The 22,453-nt window shown below is 39.4% G+C and overlaps 1 protein-coding gene across 6 annotated transcripts in view; it reads left to right on the top strand.

Annotated features, from left to right (window-relative positions):
* Positions 1–22,453, top strand: part of HECTD4 (HECT domain E3 ubiquitin protein ligase 4) — a 180,015-nt gene that overhangs the window by 93,784 nt on the left and 63,778 nt on the right. For 3 of the 6 annotated variants that reach the window (XM_049866985.1, XM_049866984.1, XM_049866989.1), the window contains exons 17-34: positions 332–460; positions 2,400–2,524; positions 4,138–4,291; positions 4,822–4,922; positions 7,302–7,500; positions 9,672–9,818; positions 10,899–11,003; positions 11,938–12,101; positions 12,680–12,913; positions 14,073–14,265; positions 14,651–14,755; positions 15,725–15,813; positions 16,180–16,355; positions 18,011–18,146; positions 18,264–18,405; positions 18,503–18,669; positions 20,788–20,934; positions 21,851–22,035. In XM_049866985.1, coding sequence (XP_049722942.1) covers positions 332–460; positions 2,400–2,524; positions 4,138–4,291; positions 4,822–4,922; positions 7,302–7,500; positions 9,672–9,818; positions 10,899–11,003; positions 11,938–12,101; positions 12,680–12,913; positions 14,073–14,265; positions 14,651–14,755; positions 15,725–15,813; positions 16,180–16,355; positions 18,011–18,146; positions 18,264–18,405; positions 18,503–18,669; positions 20,788–20,934; positions 21,851–22,035 — 2,698 coding nt within the window. The remainder of the gene's footprint in view (positions 1–331; positions 461–2,399; positions 2,525–4,137; positions 4,292–4,821; positions 4,923–7,301; positions 7,501–9,671; positions 9,819–10,898; positions 11,004–11,937; positions 12,102–12,679; positions 12,914–14,072; positions 14,266–14,650; positions 14,756–15,724; positions 15,814–16,179; positions 16,356–18,010; positions 18,147–18,263; positions 18,406–18,502; positions 18,670–20,787; positions 20,935–21,850; positions 22,036–22,453) is intronic. The other 3 variants (XM_049866988.1, XM_049866986.1, XM_049866987.1) reach the window with 3 other exon arrangements.

The following is a 22,453-nucleotide window of genomic DNA, read 5'->3' as shown; positions in this document are numbered from 1 at the left end:
CTAATAGGAGCTAGAAGATTTTTTTAAAGGGTTTGGGTAGCGTCTTCCTTAAGGGAGAAGCAGGTGAGGGGAAGCAGAAATACTAAGAGGCAAGTAAGTATTTGGAGTGATTAGTGAGAATTATGTAGCAAAAGGGTGAAGGTTACGGTAAATGTATCAAGTTATCTGTTGAGAGCCACGTGGAAATAAGTCACCTGAGAAACTAACTTGGTCTGTTTTCTGCATTTTCTCTTTTTGTTTCCCTTGTTGAGATCTTTTAAAAACATGAGGATTACATGATCCTCCTTTCCGTAGAGTCTCGATCATTTAAATGCCCTTATTTGTGTTAAAGGCTGCATCCTCCTGCCTGCGCTATCTGATGGCAGTTCAGAACCACCTTCTCAGTAACACTATTTTGATTAAACCTGATGAGAGCGATGACAGTGACAACTCCTTGCAGGGAGAGACATTGAAGGTACAGGTAAACACCAAGCTTTATTTGAAAGATGCTTTCTACCCAGCGTGTAAAACATAGCTTACATGGCTAAATTTGTGTGCATTATGATGTCAGATTTCACCATGTGGCTTATACTTTTGTGAAAGGAAATATTAGGTCACCCATTTCATAGGTTTTTATGTTATTACACAGTTGTTACCACATTTGTGACACTCTCATAACGTGTCATCCTTGTGTGCCAGTCTTTTTGTGCCTGCGTTTATTTTCATCTTCTTTTAAGACCTATAAAATAAGGCACTTACAGGTGATCTTACACACACCTGAAAGTTTTGTATATACATAACATGTATATATATATTTATATATATGTGTGTGTGTGTGTGTATATATATATATTTACCGTGGAGCATAACATTTTAAAAAACTTTTGATGTTTTGGATGTTCTTTTGTATTCTCTTGTTCAAGTAACTTTAACAAGGTGACAATTGTCTCACAGTCTCTACATTAACGATTTAAATTCTCGATTTACAGTTCATTTCATTTGCTATAATTATTTTTAAATAAGCTTCTGTGTAAACTCAATAATTTGTTCCCACATGGCAATTTATAGCAGTCCAAAGATTTTTTTAGAGCAGTGGTGGTTATAATTTTGACAGATGCTTCAGGCTGCTGTTTGCATTATTCTTCAGAATTTCATCTTTGTGGGAGAGCTAGAGAAATCAATAAGAATTTTATTCCCCCTTAAAATGTTGACTTAAACGTACTGAGAGGAAAAAAAAAAAAACAAGGAAGCCGTAGTTAAAGGTAAAAGCTGTCATAGTTTGCCCTTTTCTTACTCTTTCCTGCATAAATACAATATTTATGAGTTTACTTCATTATATAATCAATTTTCTTAAATAGGCAGAAATGCATGAATTCATAGTTTAAATTGCTGAGTCTATTTATTTAACTTCTCTTGCCTTAGTTTCCTAATCAGTAAAAAGGGACATTAACACCTACCTTGTAGGATTGCTGTGAGGATTAGAGACAAGGTGTGTCAAATACCTGACACTATGCTGATGCATGGGATGCAGGCCATAGATGATAGCTGGTATTATTGGTATGGCTTATACCACGATTCAGCTTGTCTAGGAAGCTCAGAATTCCTTTTGTGGTAATGATAAAAAAATATCTCAATAATACAAAACACGAAACAAAACAGACAATTCCAACAACAACAAAAAAATTTATTTTATTTGAAAGGGCTAAATTTAATAAGTTCCTTATTAAACCATAGAAAGAAAGGGAAAAATTCTTAGTAAAGGCAGGCGGAATAGGTTTGGTTGCCTCGTGCTTCTGGGAAAAATTAAAAACATAGATTTCACCTACAGGGTTAATTTGACTGTATTTTTTTAGTAGAAACTAGTTGTAAACTAAACATTTCTATGATCTTATTTTCTTAACACATTATTTGGTATTTGTACTCCCCTGAATTCTCTAATAGTTAGTTTTAATGTTTAACAGCCTGTAATGGGTTTAAGACATGAAAAGGTCACTTGTACTGTTTCAGAATGTTGTGTTTTTGTCTCATTTTATTCACCGCCTATACATGCGCCTTTTACTGTTCTGTTTTTCTCTTTAGCTATCCTCATACCACCCAAGGCAATCTCCCACCTGGACAGTTTCTGGGCTGGCCACCAGGAGCTCTCTTGTGCTGGAGGGGAAGGGAGAAATGCATCTTTCTCCTAGGGACTCGGTGTGCTCCCTGTGAAATACTGCGTATTTCTGTCAGCACTCCTGACCTTAGCCTCCCAAATCAAATTGCCACTTGCCATCCTAGTGGAATTTACTGCTTTGGGCTTATTCTGGCCACCTCACCATTTAATTTGGAAATGCATCATTAAGTACATCACCTCATGTTGTCATTGTGAGTGCATACTCATCACAAAGCTTAAAAATAACGTTACGATATTTTCTGCCTAGGAGCTGAAGGTCAGTATTTTGGCTCTTGCCACCCAAATTCTGACTGGGTGTGATGAAGTGCTGGAAATGCTACAGCAGGTCACAACTGCCCTCATCAATAGCGACATAGTGGACCGCGAGCAGAGGTGAGGGAGTAGATGCCAGCTATGACCTGCTGCTTCAGGAAGAAGAATTTGCTTACAAACACGAAATCTTTTAGAACATGACTTCAAATGTTTGTTTGGTATAGAGTGATTTTTGTGAGAATAGGTTGAAATGGCAAGTGTTACAATGCCAAATGCAGTTGAACTCCTTAATGACGCTTTTAGGTCGGGCTGAGAGCCATGATCTAGGGCTAGCAAGGTTGTGGAGGACAGCCTTGTCTCTGACATTGGAATTTCTACCATCATTATTCCCAAATGGGCCTTTCCTTAAAATGTCTAGCTCAGCACCACGTGCACTTTATTTCCTCACGGTAAATACTTCAGGGAGGGAGAAGGGACTTGGTGACACAGATAATCAGTTGCTTCATAGAAGATGACACTGACGTGATAACCTTGTGATTCTACTATAATTTTACCTCTGCAGATACAGGAGTGACCAATATATATAGAGGGTAAACTTCTTCACAGTAATCAAGCTGGTTCTTAGCCCTCCCTATTAAAATTTTGGCTATGGTTTGTTTTTAGGGATGAGGTACATTCTGTGTTTTTTGATGATTTTAATGTTAGTGCTGCCAATCTAAAGCCATCCTGCAGTATGATTTTTGCCTCAGTAACCTTGTCTGTCCCTGTGTCCCTGTTTCTTGCCCACTCACAGAGAATAGGTACAGGTTGGGACGGTTAACAGTATAATTCAAACGGGTGTTGCGTTGGGTGTATTAAGACATGTAGGGGGCAGGGAAGGTAGATTAATGCAAGTAGAACAACTAGAACAGAAATATTAAGGATGTTGACACAATGTGGAAAATGTAACCAATGTCACTGAACATTATGGATAGAAATTGTTAAATAGCAACCTAATTTGCTATATAAATATTCACCAAAAACTCAATAAAATATTTTTTAAAAAGGCATGTAGCGTCCACTGTGGCACTTCGTGCAGATCTGTCGTGGGGAGGAGGTGCAGTCCAATGCAAGAGCCACGGAGATGTGAGGTCTTCTCTGTTCCAACAGCAATAGCCTTAGCAGTCTCAGAGAACTACCATAACCCTTATGTTGCCCTGGGAGACCCTCAGACCTGAATCCTTCTAGCAGAGGCTGGAGATATTAAAAGTGTAGTTTTAAAGAAAAATTTAAAGACTGCCTGCCTCACATCAAACTTGATTTCTGTGAGCCAGACGTGGGTTCACTGCTCCAGGCAGATGCAGCAATATCATAGCCATTCATGTCCTACCTCAGAGTCTCAGTGCAGTTGCATGACCAGCAGCCCCAGAGCCCAGGGACTTTGCAGTTCCCAGCTAGAGTAGCTGTTTACATATTAGAACTCGTTTATAAAGTGCTTTGAAGGTGCTAGGAAATGCACTGAGTAAACTTTTGCCAGAGTCACAGGTGAAATCCATTAACAAGTGTCTGATCTCCCCTTTTCCCTCAGTGGTAGAAGGTAGGAAATTTGGGGACTGAATTGCTGTTACTGTAAGTGCTTAGCTAATTCAAGGAGATGCTGTTTAAGAGAATTTATCAGGGAAAGATGACTTTGTTGCTTCTTCACGTGATTGGGAGTTGCTTAGTCTGTGTGTTTTCTTGAATTTTTTTGGTAGGTTAAAAGGCTTGGAGCAAGTTACTAAGGCTACTATGCTGGGTCACCTTCTTCCAGTGTTACTGACCTCCCTGATGCATCCAAACTTGCAGACTCTGACCATGGCCGATGCCCTGATGCCTCAGCTAGTGCAGCTGGTGCTCTATACCAGTCAGGTATGGGCCTCAGGGGCTGAAGGGAACTGCTTTTTGGCCAACCCATTCACGTCACCACTGTGTGCTTTCACTGAAGGCAGAACAAGCATAACCATATCTTTCAGAAACCAAGGGAACTAATGATTGAATGAAGAGACATATCATGTCATAAAAATCAACTAGAATATTAAGGGAGAACATTTTCTTTGTTTGTTTGACTAAATTGCATATTACAATCTTTTAGCCAGGTTTCATTATCCATCTCTTAGCTGTCAAAATGCTAATATACGGTGTGCCATTGAAACCTCAAGATCACATATCGTCTCCCGAGTCCTTGCCAGCTATTGGTAACTAATAGAAATGATGTATTCCAGTCCAGCATCAAGTAACATTATGTCAAATGGTCTGAGTGGCAAAGCACTTCTTAATGAAGGAGGGCAGACTAGAATTGTAAAAAGACTATTTAAGTGAGAATTCCAAGGTTGGCTGTAGTACCATCCAGATAATTAACGATGAGCACTTTAAGACCTGACGATGGTTTTGTGTTTCAGACGGCTTTGCTGCTTAAAACCCAGTCTCCAGTTTTTGCCGAGGTGGGCTGTTCCCCATGTGGCGCATCCGACCAGAAGGGCAGGCTGCTCCCCGATGAGAGGTGATGGATGCTGCTTCCTTGCGGAACCCCTTCCTCATTCCCGTTTAGTGAAAGCCTAGCACTCCTTCTACGACCAGGATTTCTAGCAAGGATTAGCTAACTGGGAAAAGAAAGAGATAATTGGAGAATTGCTTTATAGATGTATGGAAACAGGTCAGAAGAAGTTTCCCCACAGATCCAAGAGCTTAGTTCAAAACTGGCCAGAAACTCTCATACACTAGTAAAGTGGTGGGATGTAAAATATTGCAACTTTGGGAAACAGTTTGGCGTTTTTTCAAAAAGTTAACGTACACCTACTATGTGATCCGGCTGTTCTATTTCTAGGTGTTTACGGAAGACTGTACGTGAATGTTTGTAACAGCATTCGTTATAGTAGCCCAAACTGGAAACAACCCCCAAATATCCATCGATAAGCAAATGGAAAAACTGTTGTGGTATATCCGTACAAGGGAACCCTACCTAGCAGTGAAAAGGAATAAACTGTTTATTGATATGTTCAACAACATGGATGAATCTGAAAATACTTGTCCTGGGTCGAAGAAGCCAGAATCAATCACCAAAAAGTAAAAACACCCCAAGTGTCCATTAGCAGATGGATGAACAAAACCTATATATCCATACATGGAATATTATTCAGCCATAAAGAGAAACGAAGTCATGATATATCTCTGACATGATGAACCTTGAAAAAGTTATGCTGAGTGAAATAGTCAGATTCAAAAGGACAAATACTGTATGATTCTACATATATGAAATATCTAGGACAGGAAATCCATAGAAACCAGAATTTATCATTATTACCAGCGGGGAGGGGAGGGAGAAATAGGAAGTTACAGCTTATGGGGCACTGGGTTTCTGTTTGGGGTGATAAAAGGTTTTTTTTGGGGGGGAAATAGGTGGTGGTGATGGTTGCACAGCATAGTGAATGTGATTGATGGCGCTGAATTGTGCACTAAAGACGGATTGAAACAGCAAATTTCTTGTGATATATATATTTTACTACAATTAAAAAAAAAAAAGCCCCACCAAAAAAAAAAGTGCATACTATATAATCCCATTTATATAAAACCCTAGAAAATGCAAACTAGTCTCTAGTGATAACAAGTAGATCAGTGATTATCTGGGGGAGAAATACAGGAATTTCAAATAGGTAGGAGGAAATTTCGCAGATGTATGCATGTGCCAAAACTTACCGAGTTGCTTTAAATATGTGTAATTTATGGATATTATCTCATTAAAGTGATCTTAAAAAAATTAACCATGAAGGAAGGACGTCCTGGGCAGTGGCGTCACTAGGGTTGGTGTCACCTAGTGCTATAACATGGTGTTCCCCCCACGGGGTGGGGGGACCATCTAGGGTGCACCACTAATCCTGGGTTTCTCTAGAACAGAGCTACCCAGCTCTGTGCTTTTGTCCAATACCGTCAGCTGTAGCCACATGTTGTTATTGAGCACGGGTGTTGGGTTAGTGTGGCTAGTGCTACTGAGGGCCTGACATTTTACTTTTTAGTTGAAAAGGAGGAACTGAATTTTTAATTCTATTTAGTTTAAGTGGCCGCAATGGAACAACCAGAATGAGGATGTTCATATATGGTGAAGAATGTAACCAGTGTCACTGAAAAACTTGTGTAGAAATTGTTGAATGGGAAGCTAAACTGCTGTGCCCACCTTCACTGAAAACACAATAAAATATTATTTTAAAAAAGTTTTTTAAGCGACCACGTGTGACTAGCAGCTGCCATATGGGACAATGCAGTTGTAGAGCCTTTTCAATGAAAGGATATGCGGAATCGAAAGAGAATAACAGAGAAGTTTAGGTTTAAAAAAAAAAAAAAAAAATTTTTTTTTTTTTTAACCATAGGCTCTGTGAAGTCCTTCAGAGTTCAAATATAGTATGTTAAGAGAGGACCCTTGAAAACATTTTTCTTTAGTAAAAATTACAGTGACAAATTTTGCCATTGTGTCTGCTCATGGAGGCTTCAACAGCTGACTTGTAGATACCAATGGAAGGGACTTTGACAAGACCGTAAACCTGTGTGGTTTGGAAAGGGATCAGCCATGACAGTCCTTTACGGTATCTTTTTCCGGACTAATTCTAAATGAGAATTGGCAGATCCTTTCCTGGATATCAGTTGAGCTTCTCCCTTGAAAAAATGTCAAACAGCCAAAAGAAAAAAAATAAAACACCTTAAATATAGGAATTTTAAAAATGTTTTTGATCACCACAGATATCAGGCGTTTAGAAACCACAATAGTTTTACACGGCATGCTGCAGAAAATTAATGAGCAATTTCCTAACCTTTTGTATTTTAGCACGTGTACATTTTGTTTTTCCCTACCTTGATGCTAAGCTGGATCACTATCTGTCTCTGGTTTTAGAATGCTAGAAGAGAAAGAAGAGCCAGGCTTTCTCACCGGCTTAAAGATTCCTGCCCCATGGGCGGCTGGGAAGACTGTGGAAACAGTGCACCCCGTCAGAGACAACTATAAGTTTAAGGAAACCGTCCACATCCCCGGAGCTCGCTGCCTGTATCTTAGATTTGATAGCAGATGTTCTTCACAATACGACTATGACAAAGTAAGCAAGAACTGCCTCATTCTTGTTTCCACCTCTAGGAAGCTGATTTCTTAGATGCTTCTTATTTTAATTTGCTGCTGGTCGCCATTCTTGACTGATTTCCGTCTGCAGCTATCTCTGAGGAGAACTGCCCTAGGACAATACCTTGAAGGGTAGTGATTGAGGGAGGTGAACAGCCACCACCTCTGCGGTCTAAGAATGGTGTTTTAATGACACTTTGAAAGTACACTTTTGTAAGCTTTCAAAAAGCATAGCTCCTAATCGAAGGAAAATTTCCTTTGTATTCTGCTTACATCCTGCCTTTCCTCTGTGCTTTGCACTCCTGTAGGAGTGTGTTGTCCATTTATATAGAAGTGTCTTACTGCCCAATTCTTAAGACTTCTCATGTATTTTCTGAGAGAAGGTGGCCGTTTAGAAGGGTATCAGATGTGCTAGGATCTGGTTTATATTTCTTTCAGTTATTTGTTCTTGTTTGCTATTACCTCTGGGCCCACATAGATTTTGAGAAAGAATAGTTTCCAATCTGGCGGCTTAACAATCATAAATAAAAGGAAATGTTATAGGGCTGATGTATTTTTCTTTTTCCTAATTGTTGTTGATTTTCTTTGACTTCTAATCATGTTGGACTTAGGAAGAAAGGCTAAAGAAATTGGAATAGGTAACACATGAAAGAAGAACTGGAGGATTATATAATGGCTTTGGACATATGAAGGATTGTTTTATGTAGATTTTTAGCTATCTGTTACATCTCTCCTCTGTGAACTATGTAAGGGCAAATGGTCTTAGATCCCTTCAGGGGAGATTTTTAGGTTAAAAATTAAGGACTTCTTGACTGTACACACTATGAGATGGCGAAACTCACTGGGGAAGGTATAACATCCTCTTCCCCATAATAGTTTAGGCTAGGGAAGATTCTTAGACATCTGGAGGGGTTTAAGACTTGCCCCCAAAACTTGCTTGGGTGGAGGCAAGAGAATACAGAAGATGGCCTCTGGGCCTTTCAGACCACCTATCTCCTGTCATCAGTCTACCCCATTTCATGTCTCCTAGCATCGCATCGTGTTTACCCCCATTTCCTAGATCCCTAGAGATGATTATTTAAAGTGGAAATGGAAGAGGCTGCCATTTTAGTTGGTGTCATTTTGTTTCTCTTTTAAAGACAGTAATTTGCATCTTCTGATGTACGCTAACCTCCACCTGCAGTAGACATTAGTGTTAAGTGATGAAGCACAAAGAGGCTTACTGCATGGATAAAATAACATTTACTTTTCCAGCGGCCCCTGGCTGGTGTCAGCAAAAGGTCCAAAAGGGTAAGAAATCACAAAATGAGAAGCATCCAGAACTAAAAATTTAACTTTTAGTCCCAAGCTTAGCTCTCACCCAGTCAGAAGAAGTCAGAGTGCACATTAGAAGACAGGATTTCGTATTGGCAGAAGCCAGAGCTTTCTCTTTCTTCTGGAAGTATCTGAATGCCAGGTGGCCTGAGAATGTTCCTCCTGCATATTAGAAAGTTGATTGATTGCTTATAAATGAACAGCCCTCATGGAAGAAAAGTATCACTACATGAAAACCGGCCCAAGCAACAGCAGACCCCTTCCTGACCCAAAGTTGTGTCAATTTCTTTTGATGCCATTAAGCAACATTCTAAGACTATATGGCTTATTTTCAATTTGTTGCATTTAAAATTTTTTTCATTTATTAATTTTTTTGGTGCTTTTATTTTGTTGTTGTTAGATATCTTTTCATCTGTATTTGCTCACTTTATTAATTTTGGAAAGGACTTCCGGGGGTAAACTGTGCCTGCTATTAATGTTATATGTCATTAATTAGGAGTAAAATAGCTATTTAAAAAAAAAAAAGATATGTATGACAGCTGAGTATAACTATTTTAAAGTGAGATCCCCAAGTCAATTCAATTGTGAAAATATAAAAAAAACTAAAATATATGTTAAAATGTTTTTATTTTAATCATTATTACCCTGTGGCTGCCCTATAAGTGCCAATGGCTGGTTGCATCCAAACTGGTGTCAGTAGTATCTAAAAAAAACAAAAAAAAAGGAAATATTAGTTACAATGATACCAATGCCTGGTTATGAATGTTTTTTGTTTTTTAACAAATATTTCTTGCAGCCTTTTTATTTGTAGATGTTGTTTTTGTTTTTCTTTTACAGTCTAACAGTATATTTTCTGTTTTGAAGTTGGTGATATACGCGGGGCCTAACACAAACAGTAGGAAGGTTGCTGAATATGGAGGCAATGCACTGGGATATGGCAGCCGTAGTGTCTTAGGAACTGGCTGGCCGAAAGACTTGGTGAAGGTATGGTGTCCAGTCATAATCACTTCCTAGAAAGGAGAACTGAGCTCTTACATTCATCACAGGCCCAAGTATTAGCTACAATTTCAGAACACATTTGCCAGGGAGTCTTCTGTTGAAGTGGGACTGCCTTGTCAGGCCTGTAAGCTCACCATTTGTATTCAGGATGATCCTCCTTTCACTTGTAGGGCATCAGACCCTTGTCTTTTCTAGGACTTGTATTTGTTCCATGAACTGAGGTTGTCATAGCATTTTCTTCCCAGTCTATTAAAAGGACTGCTAGTTCTTTCAGCTTACTTCTTCTCTACACTACCTTATGATTAATAGCCTGGAATCAGAGCCATTATAGTTTAAAAGTGTTGAATTAGTTTCAAAGTAATTTGGGCCTTTGGAGCAAAGATAATGATCTGTTGTCAGACTGATGAGATTCGAGCAATGCTTCATAATATGGGCTCTTGAGCTACTCTGTATTGGCCTAGAAAATGAATGTGAACTGAAGCGCCCACTAAAACCTGACAACTTTTCCAGAGTCTGTTCTCTGGACCTTTATTTTACACACATTCTGTACCCTCTTTTAACTCAGTCATAGGCAAGTTACCTAAAGGGATCAGGGCCAGCACAACATTTTAATCGTGCCCTGGTTTACTGCATTTTGTTTCTCACTCATGGTATTGGTGATACAACACAGCAAAGTCTCCCAGCACTTGGTCAGTGCTCTTCAAGAGTACTGGCCATTTGCCTGTGTTATTGACACCAGTGAGATGATGAAGAGGACAGAGGGAGGCAGAAAGAATAGAACTCTGAGGGATTTATTGGAAACTATACTCAAGATATGGTCCTGCTATGGGGCAGTTGTGGCTCATTTCACAGATGCCTAGTGCCAAAGGCTCCCTGGTCAGGGGTGACACCTAAAAGGCTGGTGTCTGAATGAGAGGGGATGGAATTTGAATTTACACAGTGGATGAGAAAAGGAGTGAAATGTTGCTGTGGTCCTCTTGAAAGTGAGTCTCTGAAATTCATTGCTCTCATAAAAATTGTCTAATTTTTAAAGTGCATTTCTCCCCCCTCCCCTTAAATTTTAAGGTGGAAGGAGATACAGTTACCTTCTCCTTTGAAATGAGAAGTGGCCGTGAACACAACACTCCCGATAAAGCCATGTGGGGCTTTGCTTGCACAGTTCGCGCTCAGGTACTTGCATCTAGCAACTGCTGTGGGCAAAATGTACTTTCTCCTATGTGTCTCGGTTACATACATTATACTTGTCTTGAAAACAGAGCAAAATATGAGCTGCTCTTTCATTCATCTCTTCCATTTGGCAGTAGTCAACCATTCTTTTCTTTTTATGAATAAGCACTAGCTGCAGCCTAAAACCAATTCAGCAGTACAGAAATTATCCATTGATGGGGCTCTGTCTTCAAAACCTGGATAGCTGACCTGGCTCCAACAACTTCCATGGGGCAAAGAAGACTTGCACACTTAACAGAAATAAGCACTTGGATCCTGGGTTTTAAGAGTAGTAGGAGTTCTATTAACCCCTCTAATGGCCTAATTTTGAAAACTTATTTTTAGACAAGAGGTTGCTTAAGTTTAACCAAGCTAAGAATCTCTGCAGTGGAATTATCTGCTAGAATGTGAGCTCCATTAGGGCAGGGACCTCTGTTTTGTTCTTGATGTATCTCAGGCACCTAGAACAATGTCTGGTACACATTAGGCACTCAATAAATATTTATTGAATGATTTCATTGCAGTCATTGACAACATCATGGTTCAAGCACAAGACAGAGGTGACAAAATGAAATAGTGATTTATTCCTGGATAGGCACATCAGAGAGGAAGTTACCCAAAGAATCTGCGCTTCTTGCATATGCTTTTTGCCGTTTCTAACATGGAGTCTTATTGGCTCTTCTCCACCCAGAGTTTTGTTGAGACTTTACACTGTGGTCATTCCAGTGCCACCATCTGCTCGTGATGTTGGGTGCCGTACATATGTGCCATAGCAGTGGCACTCCCTGCTGCTCTGTGAAGCTCTGTGGTTGGGGATAGTACCGTGTGGGGCAGCACAGGTGGACGCGCTCCGCCAGTGCAGAATGACCAGTGTGCTTTACCCCTGTATGCATTGTAGGAATCTTCGGAGGATGTCTCAGGAGGCTTGCCCTTTCTGGTAGACCTGGCTCTAGGCCTGTCTGTATTAGCGTGTTCCATGTTAAGAATCCTATACAATGGACCAGAAATTACCAAAGAAGAAGAAGCCTGTCAGGAGTTACTGCGGTCCAAACTTTTACAAAGGTAACAAAAAGGCTCAAATAGATCTAGTTTTGCTCAATAAGGAAAAAGGACTTTAACTGTGGGAAAGTACTTTCAGGACATTTCCCAGCTGATTGTACTACTACTGGCTGACAATCTCGTAGGAGTCATTGTGTCTAAGAAGATGAAAATTACACCAAAGTGCCTTCTGGTCCTTACTTTAGTAAATTTGAAATTGCAAACTTGGACTGCATAAGTTTTTCCCCAGCCCAAATATTGTATGATTAGATTAAAGGACCTGCAAAGGATGGATAGAGGTGTGATAAAGCAAATATAACAAAATGTTTCTTATGGAATCTAGGTGGCAGTATATAGGTGTCAGCCATGTCATTCAACTATTGTGTATCTTTAAAAGTCTTTGTAATAAAACTTTGAGAAGAAGTAGTCTCCCAAAGATGTGCTTTCATACACTGTACATTTTTCTTTAACCTCTGGAGAAGGTTTGATGAATAATTTAGCACATAATCTCTTCATGTTTTTGTTAAATCTGAAAATGTGAAACAGCTCCCCCGTAAGCTTGCTAAAAGTGAAGTGTGACAGCCTCTTTTGTGTTTGTCCAGGTGCCAGTGGCAAGTGGAGGCCAATGGAGTGATCTCCCCTGCCCTTACGCCCAGCCCCTCGCCACTGCCTCTGACCATAGAGGAAGACAGAGAATTCACCTACCCTTCTGACGTCCTCGTCCCTCCTGTGGGAAACTATTTTGACCTGCCCCGGATCAGGCTGCCTCCAGGAATCATGATAAAGCTCAGGGAAATTTCTGGGCGTGCTAGACCTCAATTTAGACCAAGTATAAAGTATGTTGCTATATAGCATTTTCTTTTTTCACATGAGAACAGTTTTAAACAATTGAAGAGGGCGTATTTCTTCACGTGGTCTATTGAATAAACCTTTAATTTTATGTTTTCTTAGTGAATGCTAACTGAGTTCTCTGGCAAGCCCAGTTGGTGGTATGCTAGGTCAGTGGTTCTCAAAGTGTGGTCTTCCATCCAGCAGCATCAGCATCACTTGGGAACATGTTAGAAATGCAGACCTTGGGCCCCATTCCACACCTGCTGAATTAGAAGCTGTTGGGATGCCATCCAGTAATCTGTGTTTTAACAAGTTTCCCATGTGATTCTGATACACACTAACGTTTGACTGATTCTGGGTTTTTCTCGGGTGGTTTGATCTTCTACTAGTAGTTGGCTTAGAGACATTTCTTTATATTTGACGCCTAGAGGGATGGTGAGAGGTTTTTAATCTAGAACATGAAGTCCTAAAGTTACGAATGCCTTTGTGGTATTCCTGCTTAAAGTTTTCTTTAATTCCTTTACTTCTGTTCTGCCTTCCGAAGCAAGAGTGGCCATCTGAGAGAGAAAAATTTAGAGAATGGATGAAATTTAAAAGGAAAGAATAGAGAAATGCCATTACTTTCAGCCAACATCCATATGCACTAAATACCACACACCATAAACCTACAAACTCATTGCTGATGAGTCGATTTTGACTCACAGTGACCCTATAGGACAGAGTAGAACTATCCCATAGGGCTTCCAAGGAGCAGCTGGTGGATTCGAATTGCTGATCTTTTGGTTAGCGGATGAACGCTTAACCACTGTGCCACCAGGCCTCCACTACACACCATAATACCATGTCAAATTAGTTGGTAGATAAATGGTGCCAAAGGTCTTTTTTTAGCCTTAGACCTATTCTAGCTCTAATATGACTCTAGCTGAAAATAGACACATCATGGAAATGAAGCCTCTTTAATTTTCAATTATCAGCTAATTTACTAAATTATTGCCAACTTGATGTGAAAGCCATCATTATGTTCTTACTCTGTTGTAATGAAGATGGTGTGATGAATATATTTAGCATATTTAAATCAATACCTCCTTTCTTAAATCTCTAAACTATGGTATTGGTGGGTTGTGGGCATGTCAGACATCTGACTAATTTCCATTGTAATCGCAGGGAAGTGATTCAGCCAGACGTGATGGAGGAAATGGTAGTATCATGTGTTATTAAGCACTTGAACTTGGTTGATGCATTGCAGTCCCTAATAAATTTCCAGTATCAAGAAGAACATGCCGAGGAATATGATTTATTATGTAAAATCATGGGAGAGACCTTTAAGAAACTCAATGCCATGGAGAGACAGCTACAGGTAAATAAAACCTAACAAACTTAGCTTTCTATTATTAGAAATAATTTCTATAATTAGAAATAATTTCTTTTCTGGAAATTTAAAGAAGCTTAAAATGTGGTTTGAATTTTTTTTTTTTTTAGTTACTAGTACAACTAGAGCAGAGCCCCAGTGGCACAGTGGTTAAGAGCTTGGGTGCTAACCAAAAAGGTTGTCAGTTTGAATCCACCACTTGCTCCTTGGAAACCCTATGGGGCAGTTCTGCTCTGTCCTGTAGGGTCGCTTTGAGTTGGAATCAACTCAACAGCAATGGGTTTTATTACAACTAGAATCCCGGAATTCATAGATGACATTCCTCCCTGCCTCCTGCCATGTATTTACACATTGTTTTATTTTAATGTATCAGAGTGTTGCAGAATTGGAACAGAAGTGGCAAAGTGAGGTTGATGATGCCATCCAGGGGAAACTGGAGAACAACATGCCTTTCTTTTATGATTACCATTTTAATGAGGTAAGCAAATTGTATGATTTATCGTGGAGGCATTGCTATTTATAGAGTCAAGGTGTATACCGCATGTGTGTAGCGATAAAATAATGTCACAGCCTAAAATGTTGCATACCCTAAAACAGACTTACTCTCTAGAAGGGGTTAAATGAAAATTGAGTAGATCAACATGTCAGTAATACGAAAAATAAATTACTCATTAAGTTGATTTTTATCAGATTAATAGTTTTGTAAAGAATCAAAAGCCAGAGACTGGACGTAAGTACTGGCAGTACCTATATCTGACAAAGGACTTGTGTGAATAAAGAATTCTAACCAAAAAATAGACAACCCCCCCCAAAAAAAAAATTGCCAAAAGATTTGAACACTTAACTAAAGAAGATAAACAGATGGCAAATAAGCACATAAAATATGTTCCACATCATTAATCGTCAGAGAAATGCAAATTAAATTCACAGCGATACACTGTGGCGTACCCACTAGAATGCCTAAAATGAAAAAGATTGACAATACTAAGTGTTGGCAAGCATGTGAAGCATCATGCGGTTAGGAATGTGAATTGGTACAAACACTAAAAATCAGTTTAGAAGTTTCTTATAAAGTTAATCATGTATTTTCCATACAACCCAGTAATTCAACTACTATGTATTTACTCAAGTGAAATAAAACATGTCTCCACCCAGACACACACACACACCCCCACACACCCACAAAATCAAAATAAGTCATTATCAGATTTTGCTTTCAAGCCTTAGAAAATAAACAAAAAAGGCAAAAATCCCCAGAAAGTAGCCAATACCATTTTAATCATTAAAATATCAACGAATGATGGACAGATGTCCTTTAGGCATAGAAATGTGGACCAAAGGTGGCGTTTTTCCCCCTGAAATTTCCTGTTCTGATAAACATATGTACAGTACAACTTGGTTTTGACAGATCCTGCATACCACCTTTTCTTGACTTTTCCTTCTTTAGAACAAAATGAAAGAACTAGAACTTTTGTGTTCAATGAAGGAAGTCTCCTTTGATGGAAATGATCTTGAAAACATGGTCCTATCACTGAGGTTAGTGATGTTAATAACTACCTAGGGTTAATTTATTACCTTGATGCTCAAAACCAAGTGTAAAGATCTAGTCTCTTAATAGTTTTTTGTTTTTTTTTTCCAATTTGTTTTTTGGAAGTAAAAAGATTTTAACCATCAAAAGTTAGCATATAGGCATTCGAAACTGGGGAACAGAAAACAAAACAGGCCACAGTTTGTAACATTGCTGTCCTTGGATGGGGAAAGGGGGAAAGCAAGAAACCTACGTATTAGGTTAGTTTTGCTTAGTTTCCCCTCTCTCTCCTCATAGCCCTTGTAATTAAAAAAACCCACATGGTTTTTGGGAAGCTGAAGGACGACTAAATGCACATCAGCCTTTCTTTATAGGGAGAAGTTCCTCCATGAAGTGAATTCTCTTATTCAGAAACCCTCACACCCACTGGCTAAAACGAAGGCGTTAGTGAAGAGTCTCATGAATCGAGCCGAGCTGTTGCTGCATGTCACCATCGCGGCCCAGTCGGGCCTCACGAGAAGCATCTCCGGGACGCCTGCGGAAACCCCAGGTACTGTTCAGGAGGGCATTTCTGAGGCCATCCGGCTCCCATCTATTCACAGAGTATACATCAGCAACTTTGAAAAAATCACTCGTGTACTACTAGAAAGAAAGAAAAAAAAAAAAAGGAAATTTCAGCATTTTTAAATTTTGTCTTTTTCTTTTTTTGGTCAAGAAATACATTTAACTGAATTCATGTGTCACTTTGTGTGTCAACTAATAAGTTGCAGTGGTGTTTCCTTGTCTGCCTCGATCTTTTCTGGGGGCATCCCAGGACCCCAGTGACATCTGTTTTTACAATCAAGCACCTCTTGTTTTTAGTTTCCAGTTTATCATTTTCATAGCAACAAATATAATTAGTGAACATTGTGAATCTTGTAACATACCTTTTTTTCTCTATACTTGACTCTGGGTTTGTATTTCATCTTTAGTAATTATGTGGAATGGCGGGAATTTTTGTGAATTAACTTTTTCCTATTTACATTTTAATTGTTAACATGAAAATGTGTCTCTTAGGGAGACCAATGAGTGCTCCTACTTAGGACAGGAGCCGTACACTGGGTGTAACCCACAAGTGCTAATTCTGAACCTGAGGGAGCAGGTTGAATAAACATGTTCTTAAATGAAAGAGTCGGTATAGTCTAGCCCCACTTCCTGCTGGACGGTATTGAGCAAGCAAACTTGTTTTCATCCCAGCTGATCACCCAGCGCTCCTCTCATTTGGAACCAGGAGTTTAGGATGACTCCCAGATATCTGACTCTAGTGATAGAATACCACTCCTTGCTGACTATGTGGTATAGTCCCGTGCCAAGATGGTCTGCTTCACCGCATTCCTGGCCACGTGAGCCCTTGGTTAATTAAAAATCCCATATAAAGACTTAGCCACTCAGTAAGGCTGATGATGCCATTCCAAGAGCCTGCTGGCATCAGGAATAATGAACTGGTAGTATCCTGAGAGATAGCATCATCTTCAAAAATTATAAATTAGGTTTAAGCTGTGTAACTACTCTTAAGGCAGATACAAAATGACTTCTCCACTTTCTCAACGTCTTTTTTTCTTAGCTGAGCTTTCCATGCCAGTTTTATTTTCTTCCATTTAAATGTTCTTTTATGAAAAATTATTTCCCTGGACAGGGTTAAGGAGTACTCTGATAGGAAAGGCTGCTCAGATTCCCGCTCAGGGATGGTATTTATTCCACCAACCATGACCAAAGCAGAGAGATTACCAAATGGCAATAGGTCAATTAAATAAATCTGGGATTAAAGGGGGATAAAAGCTATCTCTGAAAAAAAACAAAAAAACAAAACTGGATTTATTTGAATTCCAGGAATTATTTTCTCTGTCCTTTCTTGCTTTTTAGAATGCTTATATTAAAAGCGGATGGTTTGTGAAATTAAATGAATTTTTTCAACCTTTCTTTGGAAAACCAATTTAATAAAAAGATTTTTAATTTTTCAAGTTAAAATTGATTACCTAATTTTTAGGTTTTTTTAAAAAATTAGCCTAAAAGCCATCAATGTGCTATGCTAGCTGGACTGGTAGCTGAACTCAATAGAAGATACGCTTAGACTATTGGGTAGTTCTGTGTTGGGCTTAGCTTTGGCTGTACCTCCTCACAGATTGGATAGCAGCAACGTTAGCCTTTTATCCCTTTGTCTTCCAGCTTGTAAGTCAGCCTCCGAAACAAAGGTGATCCCTCATGCTGCCCGGCAGCCTCTTTTCCTTCGCAGCGTGTCGGCCCCTTCTGACCTGGAAATGATTGGTAGTGAAGACTTGGAATTTACTAGAGCCAACCAGAGGTAAATGCTAATGGCCAAGGTTGGATTTCCACATGCAGCTGAGTGCATTCATCCCAACAAACTCCCCGAGAGTATTTCTTGGGCTGCTGATCTAAAGTCCCTTGTTTTTCCCTGTAGGCGGCGCCATGTGACCAGCCACCGCAGTAGTTCCTTCACACTCCTGCAGTCGTTGGCCATTGAGGACAGCAGGGACAAGCCCACCTACAGCGTCCTGCTGGGCCAGCTGTTTGCTTTCATTGGCACCAACCCCGACCAAGCCGTATGTCATATTTTGCCAGCTACAGACGAGCGCATGGCGTGAATGGCCCTGTGACAGTTAGAAGGAGTCAGGTGTATTTCCTTGTTATGCATTTCAGGTGTCCAGCAGCAGCTTTCTTTTAGCAGCGCAGACAAGGTGGCGGCGAGGAAACACTCGAAAGCAGGCCCTGGTGCACATGCGGGAATTGCTGACAGCTGCCGTGCGCGTTGGGGGGGTGACACATCTTGTAGGCCCGGTGACGATGGTCCTTCAGGGAGGACCCAGGTCAGTGGTTTCTGTCAGTTTATGCTGTCCTGTCTACAATGGACAAAAGCCATTCCAAAGATCATTCTTCAAGCCAAAACATAGGCGTGGTATTTGCTAAGGTTTTCCCCCAAAATACCGTATTTTTATTTTTATAAAAAAAAGTGGTATATGGTTTTGCAAAAAACCCAGTTTATATGACAGAAAATAAAAGTCTCTTTACCACCTGCCTCCTAAATTCCAATCTGTTTATTAAGAGCTTGTTGTATTAGCTGTACATGTACGAAGAGCTATTTAATTCTCTTCATACACATAGAAGTATGTGTGTAATTTTTTTTTTTTTTTTTACTTAATTAAGATCATATTTTGCCTGCCCTTCTGCAACCCAGGTTGCTTTCCTCAACATGTCCTGGATCTCTTTATCTTTTCATGTTAGTACAAATAGACCTGCTTTATCATTTTTAAGAACTTCATAGATTTCCATCATATGGATGACCATATTTTATTTTTATTTGATGTATTCCCTACTGATGGACACATAGGTTCTTTTTTGTTTTGTTTTTACGTTAACAACAGTGCTGTAGTCATCGTCCGTCTACCTGTATTTTTGTATAATTTTGAGATTAGTTTTACTGGATCAATTCCTAAAAATGTAATTGTAGATGTTAACTTTGACTAAGGTTTTATAATTTATTTGTGAGGCGTTTTTCTATACTAGTTCCTAGCTGGGCTTCAGAGATCTTCAGGTAGGAATAGAAAAGATACTTGTGTTCAAGTCCTGGACTGGAACTACTAAAAGTTGCTTATACCTCCTGGCAATTCTTTGAGGAATTCTGGCCCACAAGCTGGAGGGAAGCGTGTTCACTAAGACCTGAAGTTAATGTCTTGAGAAATGTCCATGTCAGTCAGGAGAGGCCAACTTATACTTTGGAAACAAACAGCTTTGAAACCTCAATGGCTTAAAACAACAAAGGCTTAGTTCTCAATCATGCCATATGTCCATTGAGTCTATCCTGGCTCATGGTGATCCCTCAGGAAACCAGGATACAAGAGGAGACTACCATCTTGAAAGCTGCCAGTCCCCTGGTCTCATTGGCTAGAACTAGTCACACGGCCTACCTAACCACAAGGGGGCCAGGAAATGCAATCCTACCACATGCCCAGAAGGAAATATTTGATGAATAACACTAATGATTACCACAGCTTACTTCACAAATAATTTCTGCATAACACTGGCAGCTTTATTCCTTTTCTCCCAATTTTTAATGTAATTGTAGAAAAATTTGAAATTATTTTTGCAGAAAATCCCGAAGAATAAAATAAAAATTATCTGTAAACCCACCATCTTAATATCTATTAACATTTTAGTGTGTTTGTTCTAATCATAAATATTTCCTATAATGTTGTTAATGGTTGTATAACATTACATCATATTCCTGAGCCTTCGTTTAACCAATTCCCTATTTTTCAACCCTGAATTAGTTGTATTTATTTTTTTGTATAAATTTTAAGTAATATTTCGTTGCATATCTTTATAGATAAACCCTGTTAGCTTCAGTTCTCAACTGATTGCTATAGATTCTGCCTCATGTTGTGTTTTTACATCGGGAAAATCTTAATTTCACGTCAACTGGTTTCTTACACTCTGCTACAATCTGAATGTGGGTTTGAAAAAGACAGCTAATCTAGTTGGGCCTTGGTTTTCTCATTAGTAAAGTTACATTTACAGTATTCATTGTTGCATGGAATATTATAGATGTGTCTCAAATAATGACTACATTATCAAATAAGTCTTAGAAATGTTGGATACCATTGTTCTTGGAGATGCTGTAGACTAGCCTTATTAAAGGCTCTGAGAAGTCCTACAATAGAGAAGCCTGCTTAACTTTACCTAACCCAGATTTCCCTGACTTTTCTTGAGTGTGGACCGTTGTCTTTAACGCACACCTAGAAATCCTGCAACAGTCTTCTGTGGTCCCACAGATTGGTAAACACTCGGGTTATGATCTCCAAGATTCCACAGTCCTGGATTTGTCAACACACTTTTGGGTTTCTCAAAAGAATTCTTCTGCTCTCTTGATCACTGACACTGTTCTTGACATGATTCAGGAAGCCTGCATTTTGGTTTCTGTCTCGTAGAATCGAAGAACTTACCTGCGGTGGGATGGTTGAGCAGGTCCAGGAAGCCTTTGGAGAGACCATGACCTCCGTAGTATCTTTGTGCGCTCGTTACCCTATTGCGTGTGCAAATAGCATCGGGCTCTTATGTACCATACCATATACCAGGTAAGCAAGGAAGTGCCTTTTATTGTGTGTAGGTTATTCCCTAATAAAGCTGATTAAATAAATTTTTATTTATTTATTTTTTAATTTTAAAAATTGAATTTTGAATTTGATTATCCAGTGACACTATCACTCTGACTAAACAAGCTGGCCTGTTGACAGATACCTAAATTCCTATGTCAGTTCCTGATTAGTGAGTTCCTACATCATCACATGCAGCCATTAGGGGATTACATTACACTGTAAAGATGGGCAGGTTTGAAGGAAAATAAAAGTTCCCTAGGAAATTATTCACAGTTTAGCAAAAAAATTCTACATATGCACATTTGTCTTCTTTTTTAGCTCATTTGATTAATAGCCTAAAGATGTCAAGCACTCATGGAGTCATTCATTGAATTCCCTTCCCATGAAATATATAACTTTTTCCATTATAGCAATCTTGAGTTGATCTCATTGATTTTTGTTTTGCTGTTTCATATAAAAGGAGCCCTGGTGGTGCAGTGGTTAAAGCACTTGGCTGCTAACCAAAAGGTCGGCGGTTGGAACCCACCAGTCGCTCCCCAGGAGAAATATGTAGCAGTCTGCTTCCATAAAGTTTACAGCCTTGAAAACCCTCTGGGGCAGTTCTACTCTGTCTTATAGAGTCATTATAAGTCAGAATCGACTCAACAGCTATATGTTTGGTTTGGTTTGGTTCTGTATGAACAAACCGGAATTTGCACTCTCTTTTTATTTATAAAGGAAACCATCATCATAAAAAACATTTTGTGCTTAATTGTGCATGGTAGTATCCTACGTTGTACACAGAGAACTATACTGACATGTCTGATGCTCCTTTGACAACCTGGACCTTAAATAAAAGTTTCCTGAGGGTCAGTCAGTTATATTTATTTCATACAACCCTTTCCCCTCTGCCCAGGAGTGAAGAGAAGTGTCTGGTCCGCAGTGGCCTTGTCCAGCTCATGGATCGACTGTGTAGCTTGAGCAGTCAGACTGAGTCCAGCTCCAGTGAGAAACAAACCAAGAAGCAGAAGGTGGCCACCATGGCCTGGGCAGCTTTCCAGGTGCTCGCCAACCGCTGTGTGGAGTGGGAAAAAGAAGAGGGTAAGAAGTGGGCCTCCTTCCCAGAGCACATGGATTTCTTCCATCAGTGTGTTAAGTTTATGGGCTGGATGGTGGTGGTGGGGGGAGCTAAATTAAATTGCATAACCAGATGGGTTTAATCAGTTAATGACTTAATGAGGGCCTTTTGTCAGTATGCCTCCATGAGAATCTGTAACTGCACCATGACACAAAACAGTATCCTAACACCCTGAAACTATATACTAATGCCAAAAAATTGAGAAGATATTTTCAATTTATTTCTTATCAATACTACCAACAGTCTTCAAATAAATGTTTTTATGAGCTGGTTTTTCAGTTGCATTTTCAAAGTGATATTTCCAAATTATAATTTTAGTCACCAATCTAATTTGAAAAGTAGAACTGAAGGATAATTTCCCTAAAATATCTAAGGTCTAGG

This window comes from Elephas maximus, chromosome 22 (genome assembly GCF_024166365.1).
Source record: "Elephas maximus indicus isolate mEleMax1 chromosome 22, mEleMax1 primary haplotype, whole genome shotgun sequence".
In the NCBI taxonomy this organism is placed as follows: domain Eukaryota; kingdom Metazoa; phylum Chordata; class Mammalia; order Proboscidea; family Elephantidae; genus Elephas; species Elephas maximus.
The sequence above is the reverse complement of the archived record's forward strand: the minus strand, read 5'-3'. Positions and strand labels throughout refer to the sequence as shown.